A 10853-nucleotide genomic window follows, 5' to 3' on the forward strand; every position below is an offset into this window, starting at 1 on the left:
CTAGAACAGCCAAAACTGCTCTTCAATATTCTATCCACACTCTAAAATGCCCATGCACAGATGTATTCCAAAGCTCACTAAAGAATACTATATTAGAGACTTGGGAAAACAGCTTATAAAATAAATGGGGGGGAGGGCAAATCATTAGGCATTTTAAACTACATAGATATGGGGAAGAAGGGGGGACAAGTCAACATGACTTCAAATAGAGGATGCATTATCTTTAAAGAAAAATGGTCTTATCCATCAAGTTAAAAAAAACCCTGGGGTATCAAGTTTCACTTACAACAGTATCAGTCCTGGGAGAGGAAGGAATTAATCATTTGAAGGTCTCCTATTTGGTATTCCAAAGATACTCTTGGTGACTAGACCTGGTGCCTGTAACTAAAATGCTGTAGCTTTCCTAGACTGACATTCATAACCCTGCAACTGCATCTTATTATTGATACATAATCCTGGTTTAGATGAAGCATTGCTAAATCAGGGTGGGTTCAGTCTTCCCTGCATTTCTTTCTTTTTGTCTCCATCTGGTATTGTTAGTATTGTTTATTTAACTTTGGCACGCAGAGATATGGTAAGAGATATTGGCTAGCTTTTTTCCCTTTGGAAAACAGGCAGTTCTTGCCATATATCCACAGCACAAGTCCACAATTAAGCAACAATTAAGCAATGTGCACTGTGGTGAAGTCATGAAGTATGTTTTCCTGTCTAGAATGTAAAATATAGTTCTACCAGCAGTTTGTACCAAACAGGATTGTTCGTACCTGTAAAATATATAAGTAAATAAATAAATATATGCACACCCCCATCTGTTTCATAGAGAATATTTTTTAAAATATAAAGTAAACCTAATTTTAGATATGTAAATAGATGATGCATCTATATGCACACCTATATAGAAGAGATGATGTAAGAATACTTTTCTCCACTTTCCCAATAACAGACTTTGTAACTACAAAGAATCACAGATATTTGCCTCAATTTTGGCATCCTTATATAGAAACATAAGTAGGCAGCAAAATCAAGACGTAATTAGTTTGTTCTAATCTCATTAGGCCTGTAGGAAATGTTCAATTACTAGTCCTTGCAACAAAGCATGTTGAAGCAAGTCTTTTAAGAACTGATTAAGTACTGCATTAACTTTAGCACATATTTTCTCCACCCTGCCAAAATCTCACTCTTATTTTCAATCTGAACTACCTAACACTCACAGCAATTTTACTTCCAAGTACCTTAAACTAAAGCACTGCAAATAAAGTACTACAGGTGGTTGCACAACCAACACTTATACAAAGAAATTAATTTCTTCTGCCATAAAATGGAAAGCAACCAGGAGACTTTTGCAATGCCACTGCATTGCAGTATCCTTTCTGAATATCTGATTCTCAGTTTCTGATCACAATTTGATTCTTATCCATATCTTCCATATCTCCGAAGTCAGATGCTAATTTTCTTGATTTTGTATTGCAGAGGTTCTACACCACATCTATCTACACTGATAAAGAATTTAGTATTGCATAAATGACAAAACTCTTTTCATCAAGAAACCACTTAACAATGCTACCAGTTTTCTGAATAGTCACCAAGATCCCTGAGTCAACTTCTTTCTTTCTCAGCTTCATATTAATGTAAATACTTGCACTGTGAAAACTTTCAAAACTTTCCCTGAAGCTGTGCATAAGAAAGGTGACTAGCATACATAGACACAAGTAGGATTTACTCAGTTATGTTACAGCTATTTACTGTGTGTTTATATATCTCCATATTTTCTATGCTAGTTTTTTAATTACATGGATTCTTGGATACTACCAGGCAGTGCTACACACCAATACTTGATATGGTATTTGTGTAAAGCACACTAGCGTGGTTGTACATGAATTTTTACCTCTTAAGCCATTATGACACCGATAGAAACTGAATAGTGCAAATAAGGATCAATAAAAATTTGAATCTCAAGTGACTACTTCATCTTCAGAATGTTTCTGAAAATTGTCAGAATTTCCACCCTCCTTTGGACTAGATTATCTCAGCAACTTTTCAACTCCAGCAATACAATGTAAGAAATGTCTTAGATTTAGAAATGGCCTAGGTTTTACTGCAGAGTGAAGTCTAAGAAAACTAATAGGATGTACAAGTAAAAAGATTCCTGATCCCTCTTATTTTCTTTTCCCTAGAAGAATATTTCACGTTCCCTTAAGTTCAAAGAGGACACATCACCTGAACAGACATTTTGAACTTAAACTCAGGATGGTTAATCATCCTATTGATTAAATATTTACTTAGTTTAGGACAGATAATAGTCTAAATCTTCCAGATAATTGTTCTGGAACTTATTTTAACAAACTGAATTTTGCTATTGCTCTTATTCTGCTTATTCTCACTAATGAGAACAAAATCTGTTCAATACGTTTCTTATAGAAAAATGCACAATTAATTACAAAATTTCAGCACTCACTTGAAAGCAGTCTTCTGCCTCTTCAGCATCATTTTGGGAAGGTGGATAATCTACAGATAAAGAAGAAAAAAAGCAAAGTATACAAGGTTATTTTCTTTTTATTCACTGTTTAATACTTCCAGTAGTCCACATCATCTTTCAATATCCAGCTATGATGATAAAATATTGTTGTTTACTTTTTTAACCTATAGATCATTGTAGTTCAAGTTGATCCAGTAAGCACCATTCAGTTCTACACTGTATTTTATACAGCGAGTATTTCTAGCCATACTCCTCTCTCTTATTCACACCTTTCTTGTAAAAGCATTTTTGAAGTGTCATCAGCAGTCAGAAGCAAGGGAGTATATTCCTCTTAATGTAGCATTTTGAAAATTAAAGACAAATACATTTGGTTGGCATGAATGCACCCAGAGCTGTATTTTGCTTATAAATCAGCAGAAATTGGAATTGTTAGACCCTAAGAGAGAAAAGGACTCTCATGTTCTCTAATTATTTCTCTTGCAGGGATATGGATGATATCAATGCAATTCAAAAGAAGTCATTCCAGTATGTCAAAAAGCATTTCCCTTCAGAGAAGTGTTTCTCCCTTTGTTAATAGGATAACACACATTAAATCCCTAAATTTACAGCACATCACAGCAAAGAATATTTTATCTAAATTTCTCCCTGTGAGTTACTTATTACAAGCCTGAAAGAGATGCTCTTTCAGTTCAATAGACAGCTGTTCTCTTTCCTCCCTCTTTCAATCCAGCAATGTATTTATCAGATTTTCAGCTCAGAATCAAGGCCTGATGACGGTCTTCAGTTTACTCACTAGCTTCCATGAGGTCAGTGAAGCTCTGAAGCCAGTTAGCCATATTACTATTTGAATAAATTCTTCTACTGCTCCATAAATACCTATCCTCAGAACTATGGTATCAGCTATTAGTAAACAAATAAAACTATTAACTGAAAGTATGTGCAGATAAAGAGAGAACTCAAGTGTCAAATCATTCAACTTCATAGCTTATCCTCTAAGAACACGGCAGCTGTAAAAAGCTTCTGATAATAAGATCCAAGTAAGACAATATAACATTTTAGTTTCCTCTGTTTCTTCATGTCTAAAAAAGAGGCAATTACTTTATTATATAGGGATGTTTCAGGCAATTACCTTATTAGTGTTCATGAAACAATTTAAGGCACTTGGATGAATGTCACTTTAAAAATGCCAGAAGTACTACTTAAAAACTTTTAAAGTTGATATATACTATATATCAATCCACATCCCTAAATACTGTCAGCATTAATGTTACACAAAGTGCTGTGACATCTCATTTAGTAAACACTCAATATCCCACCGCCCCACAACTCCTTCACCTGAAATATGTACCTTGAGAAATATCCTCTACTGCTCGCCGAATACCTCTATCAAATGCTCTTGCATCAGCAGGACTCTGAAATGTGAGGCCAAACTTTTTGTCATCAATCTTCCAGTGGTAAAAAGTAGGAGTAACTTTGTTGTAAACGAGGTCTTTCTTTAATGTGCATTCCAAGACCACCTTCCAGAAATAAAACAGAATAAAAAGGTATTAATGACCAATGTATCAAATTTGAGAACAAAATGCAGTCTTTGCAAATTACCTAAAAACATACATTGTTAAGAGCAGATAGAACTCTCTGTTTAAATTTCTTCATGTTACAATGAGGTTATTTTAGCTTTGTTTACATTGTGGCCAAATTATTCACTATCAGTTGCTGAGAGGTGGCATAGGTTATTTATACTCTGAGTCAATCTTCCCATTCAAAAATCTCATACCCACAGAAGTACCTCATACCTACAACAAGAGCTTCTGTCAGTACAGACTTAGTAGATGTTCAGCAAATGAAATAGGCCACAACCTCCAAAAAACATTACTGTGTTGATAACATATTTTACTGTATTACTGGCAATTTTATTCATATACTGATTCTGTAAAATTTTTAAGCACTAGACTAACTGCATGCTGCTTTCAGGCCATATCAGTTTTCTCCCAGAAAGGCTACTATACAATAGAAAATAATAAAAGAGAATTGTTTTAAATACTGGAATAAAAAGTAAAATATTTTTAATGTATTACTGCCTGCACCCGGACAAAAATATAGTTAATTTTCAACTATAGCAAAAACAGTAATTTGGAATAATTAACAGAATTATCTGGCTACAAAACTTTTACAGACATACATACACATTCAGTTATGAAGCCAAATTGGTGGCCGGCCACTAGTGATGCTCCCCAGGGCTCAGTACTGGGGCCTGTGCTATTGAACATCTTTATTGCTGATGTGGATGTGGGGATTGAGTGCACCTTCAGTAAATTTTCAAATGACACTAAGTTGGATGGGACTGTCAACCGGGACTGACCTGACCAATAGGCTGAGAACAACTGCATGAGGTCCAACAAGGCAAAGTGCTGGGTCCTGCACTTGGGACACACACAACAACCCCATTCAGTTCTATAGGCTGGGGGAAGAGTGGCTCATGTGTTCAGTCAAAAGAGACTTGGGAGTGCTGATGGACAGGTGAGCCTGAGGACAATATGAGCCAACAGTGTGCACAGGTGGCCAAGAAGGCCAATGGCATCCTGGCCTGTATCAGGAACGGTGTGGCCAGTAGGACTAGGGAAGTCATCTTCTCACAACAACCCCATTCAGTTCTATAGGCTGGGGGAAGAGTGGCTCATGTGTTCAGTCAAAAGAGACTTGGGAGTGCTGATGGACAGGTGAGCCTGAGGACAATATGAGCCAACAGTGTGCACAGGTGGCCAAGAAGGCCAATGGCATCCTGGCCTGTATCAGGAACGGTGTGGCCAGTAGGACTAGGGAAGTCATCTTCTCCCTCTACTCAGCATTGGTGAGGTCACACCTCGAGTACTGTGTTCAGTTTTGGGCCCCTCCATTTGAAAAGGACATTGAAGCACCAGAGCAAGTCAAGCAAAGGGCAACAAGGCTCATGAAAGGTCTGGAAAACATGTCGTATGAGGAATGGCTGAGGGAATTGGGTTTGTTTGGTTTTGAGAAGAGGTGGCTCAGAGGTAACCTCATCACTCTCCACAACTACCTGAAAGGGGCTGTGGAGAGGTGGGGATGGTCTGTTCTGCCATGCCTGCAGTGAGAGGACTAGAGGGAACAGTCCTAAACTGAGCCAGAGGAGATTCAGATTAGATGTTAGCAAAGAAATTTTCACTGTTTGGGTGGTCAAACACTGGAATAGGTTGCCCAGAGAGATGGTGGAGTCACCATCTCTGGAAGTGTTTAACAGGCGTCTGGATCCAACACTGGAGGATATGGTTTAAGATTTATGGGTTACAGCAGAGTGGTAGGCTAGTGGTTGGACTCAATGATCTTAAGAGTTCTACTCCAACCTGGATGATTCTAAGATTCTATGAAGCAAAGTCACAGTCTTGACACAGAATCACAGAATGTTTTGAGTTGAAAGAGACCTTAAAGATCATCTAGTTCCAAGCCCCCTGCAGTGACACCTTTCACTAGACCAGATTGCTCAGAGGTCCATCCAGCCTGGCCTTGAACACTTCCAGGGATGGGACATCCACAACTTCTCTAGGCACCCTGTGCCAGTGCCTCACTACTCTCACAGCAAAGAATTTTTCCCTAATATCTAATCTAAAACCTACCCTCCTTCAGTTTGAAGCCATTCCCCCTTGTTCTGTCACTATAAGCTCTTGTAAATAGTCAGACTCCATCTATTTTGTAGGCTCCCTTCAGGTACTGGAAGGTGGCATCATTTCCCCACTTTAAATTGGCTGGTTATAAAAGTGTATTTGCATATTTATTTTACCAGGAAAAAATACTGGGACATTGAGTGTTTGTTGATTAAAAAAACCCCAATGAAAACAAGAAAGTATGGAAGGAGACGCACTGATCTGCTACTGTAGCATTGGGTAAAATACAGCTCAAAGCAAGACAGCCTGTATTACTCTTTGATGCTGAAAACTTACACTGAGAGGAATGAGGAATTTTAATATTCTATCATTTCAACATTAATGTACTTCTAGAATTGCAATTTTTAGTTTTGTTACATGTGGCTTTTTGAAAGAAAAATACAAATTTCCTTACAGCATGTGGAAGTATTTTAATTATAAACTGAGAAAAAAAACTTACAAATTTAAAAAAATAATTCTGACCGTACATAGGCTGTTCTTACATATTCTTTGTGTTTCTCCTCTCCTTTCCTTGTCTAATTATTACATAGGCAAATAGGGGTTTTTTCCTTGCTCCATGACACCACTAATCATCTCCTCTTGACTGTTACTGCCTTTTACCTGTCTCTAGTAGGATGACATTCTTTCTGCACATATAAACTCTTCCAGTATTAAGTAGGTTTTACAACTCTCAGAATTCCCTACATGGTCAACAATATGTACATAAAACTGCCTACAAGAAAATATAGAAAGGAATATAACTATTTGCTGTAGGTGTGCAGGAAAAAGTGCTGCAGCAAAAAAAAAGTTCTAAGGTGTATTAAATGATCATTCTTTGTTCCTTCAGATGATTTCAAATTTGCTTCCTCTTAAAAAAGGAGTTAATAATGATGATTTCTCACATCACTGCATTTTCTAGGTCTGTGAACACTTCCGGAGGATCTAGACTATATTAAATGCCAACTATTTTCATGCTGTATTTTGTGTGCAGTTTCATCCAAAACATATTGCAAGCCTGATTTTATACCATCTCAATGAACATCTGGTCCTAAAGGAGTTAATCCAGATTACTCTAAACAGAAAATTCATACCGGGTGACAATTTTACCACTGGAGATACATAGCTGGATTACAACTTTACTGAGTAGAAGCTATGATTTTCATACACCCAAACCAAACCAGAAAACTCCCAAACCAACTCTCTCCAATCCAAAAAGCAACCCTTGTTATCACCCACACCCCACCTCCAACCCTGACAACTTTTTAGATGACAAGCAATCATCCTATCCAACACTGTAGTTGTTTTCAACTTAATTTAAGGAAACAAAATTTTGACAGGATGACACTGATTTTTATATCTAAAGCTGCATGAAAACAGACCAGTTAGCACAGTAGATACAAGTGAAAGGGCATTCAAAAGGGAAGTTTGTTGCATCAAAACTGTATATATCATTAGATATAAGAATCCATATAAGCAAGACTTTATGCCTGCCCCACTTGAGAGAAAATTAAAAAACTGTAGGTCAGAATTAGCAGTGGGACACATATTTATAAACACCCAGCCTTCAATAATTTTTGTTGCATCCAGAAATACCAAAAATCCAGTTCAAACAAAAACCATACCAACAATCCTCTAAAGCACTTTTTTTTCTTCCTGAAAGACTCCTATGCTTTGCAGCAACAGCTTATTTTTTCCCCTGTAAAACTTAATTCTGTCAAAGGCTTCTTTATGCTGAAGCATGCAAACAATCACTGGGGCTGGGAAGGAAATATCCCAATTCACACACCTCCAAGACGTGGAAATCGAAACAAAGCTTTTTGCAATACAGATGTATTTCAAAACTCCAATTATTTTTTACTGCACTTTGCTATGGTTCAGAACTCCCCACATCATATGTGAAGATGATATACTTTCCCACATGGTTATCCAAAACCTGCATTCCCAAACCTTTTTAGGCAGATCTTCCCCAAGATGTCCAGTGGTAAGCACAACAAAGACGTGAAAAATTGCAAATAAAGTGACTAAAGCTTAACAAAGTTGCATTTAAAAAAATCTGCAGGTAAAGTCTGAAAGTCTTCTTCATTTGAAGACTTATTATAGGATTTTCATGTCAGTATGAAGCACCCACTTTGGCACGTAATAGAAAATGTTTCAGAGTCATCAGACTCATGCAGAAGAAATCCAGACCCAAATGATCAAGACTTGAATTCTCAGAGCATAAACAGGGCTGTATGCCTACTATTATTCAATTTAAAAAAATCCTTCTAATATCTAGATGTTATTAAGTGTAATAATAATGAGTTCATTGCTACATATAAAAATACTTGTTTGCTAAATGTTTCTTTTTCTACCTCTACAAGCTACAGTCATTCAAGATAATAGAAATTATTTGGCTTATGCAGACAAGATGAATATCTGAAGTCAGAAATGTTCAACTTCAACATTTCAAAACCAAATATTCTTAAAGAAAAATAAAAGGATTATTTAAGGTATTAGCATCATTATCTAGGGCTTGTTTTGGAAACAAGTGAGAAAAAAAGTCTGCATTTGATATAAATTTCTATTTTGATAAAAGACCAAATAATTGAACATTTCTAGATACTGGATACTATTTTACTGGTTTCTAGCTGTACTTTCAACAGCCTACAAGATTACATGTAGATAGCTTCACAGTTTCTCATTTCCTGCCCAGATCTCTGCAATCATGTAAGCATATAGTTTTTGAAACTTGGGAATTCCTTTGCTGCTTTCCTCTACCCTCGGGAGCAAGCAAGACGACCTGAGTATATTCATGATACAGAGCATGTGGCCCCAATGTCAAAGTGACCCTATGGCATAAGAATTATTATATACATAGGTTTTTTTGGTTCAGTTCAAAAAGCAAGATAATGGAAGGGCTGTACTACAGCCCATCAAAGGAATTTTCCCCTCAAATTTTAAAGCCAATTTAAAAAGTAAATAGTTACATTTTTAAACCACAGACTTTTAGAAAAGAATGGTATTTATATTCAGTTTTAGCTTTGTATCTCTTCCTTCATACAATTACCTGTTCTTCAAAAGAAAGATTTTAAACTTTGTCACTCCTGACCCAAAAGACAGTAATAATTTTTTTCTCCTTTGGTGAAAACTTGCATAGCAAAGAGACTAGAGAACAAAATAAAAGACAGAAGTCTATTAGACTTTTCATTCAAGAATGTAAAATTCACCAAAGCCTAAATACCTTTAAGTTTGAGCCTCATGTATGTATGTTTAACACTAGTGCTATTAAAATAGAAGAGAGCTACCATAAACACAGTAAGAAGAGCTGCAGACCTGGCCAGGTTAGGAGGGAGTGCAATTGTTCCAAGCAGACTGGCTGGAGCCAGTGCTAGGAAGGTGAGTACAGTAAAGGAGGAACTGTGTAATTATGTAAAACATCTTCATGAAATACCCACATTCCAACACAGATCTAAACAACCTGAGTGAACCAGCAAGGAGCATTCTCTTTCATAAATTAATTCAATGGTGCCACCACTTTGATGTTGTTCTTGGGTAACTAGGATGCTTTCTGTGAACCTCATGAGCTGTTTTAAATAGCTCTGTACTGCACACAAATTTTGGAAATTATACATGTAATCTGAAGTTGTTTCATAGAAGGGTTTGATAGAAACCTAACTCTCAGGTACATAAACGAGAACCTCCTCCAACAAGCAACTTCAGCATTTTGACATTCAGTCCCAAAGTATTTCATTTACACAGCTGACCTACATACTGACATCTACAGTCCTAATTAAATGCCTGCATAGCCGATAAAATTATGTGGAGAGATCTGGCTCATTGGAATGGAACCACAATGTAGTATCAGAAGCAGCACTTTGAGAAGCAGCAACTAAAGCTTGTTCTTTTTCAGAATCACCATTTAAGAGGCATCTGAAGCTACCTCCATTGAATACATCACCTATAGACTTCAAGTTCCTTTAGATAAAATTCCACCTTTTTACTGATGCATACGTTAAACAGTTATACTGGCATTATGATTCCCATGAATCTTAGGCAAAAGCCATAGATCTGAATTCCATTTGCTCTCTAACATGAGACATTTCAAAACCTGTTCATCCCCATGTCCCAGAAGAGTGTTCCAAGTTCCATCCTCTACATTTTCCAGGATAATGGAATTTCCGTACCTTTTCTGAAAGTTAACTCAGTTCACAAAAGAAAAGACTTACTGGACAGAGGAAATCAAAACATGACCTAGCTGGAAAGGTATTTTAACAGTGTGTAGTGTGACTTGAGGGGAGGGGGGCACTTCATTTGTAAAGATGATTTTCTTTTTCAATCCATAGAAGTATCTTCAGAAACAGCTGTGTGTACTTTGCAAAAAAGTGAGTGTACTGGAAACCATGGTCCAGGTGACTGAGCTGTAATGACTTGTAGATATTACATTAGAGTCAACATTGCTAAAGACACATATGCTCAAAGTCTGAATAACTGAAATGTTTGAAAGTGTTTAGGAAGTTATTTTTTGAATAGTTACTTTCCCTTTGCAAATACAATGGCAGAGCAACCAACTAAACAGCATACTACTAATTTCAAAGACTATTCAGGTATCCAGGTTTACACAGCAAGAGCATTCTAAAATGAGATTAGAGTGATGCTGGAACACAGAACCAGCAGATTCAGTCGTTAGCTGATCCCTGTCCAACAGAATTTCTTTTCTAGTCCTTGCTACCTACCATCCTGCT

The 10853-nt window shown here is 36.8% G+C and overlaps 1 protein-coding gene across 2 annotated transcripts in view; it reads right to left on the reverse strand.

Moving 5' to 3' along the window:
• The window catches only part of SPRED1 (sprouty-related, EVH1 domain containing 1), a 25249-nt gene that overhangs the window by 12158 nt on the left and 2238 nt on the right, over positions 1–10853 (reverse strand). For both annotated transcript variants that reach the window (XM_009075832.1, XM_009075824.1), the window contains 2 exons: positions 3825–3993; positions 2456–2505 (listed from right to left, as the gene is read on the reverse strand). In XM_009075832.1, coding sequence (XP_009074080.1) covers positions 2456–2505; positions 3825–3993 — 219 coding nt within the window. The remainder of the gene's footprint in view (positions 1–2455; positions 2506–3824; positions 3994–10853) is intronic.

This window comes from Acanthisitta chloris, unplaced genomic scaffold (assembly GCF_000695815.1).
Source record: "Acanthisitta chloris isolate BGI_N310 unplaced genomic scaffold, ASM69581v1 scaffold6150, whole genome shotgun sequence".
NCBI lineage: Eukaryota > Metazoa > Chordata > Aves > Passeriformes > Acanthisittidae > Acanthisitta > Acanthisitta chloris.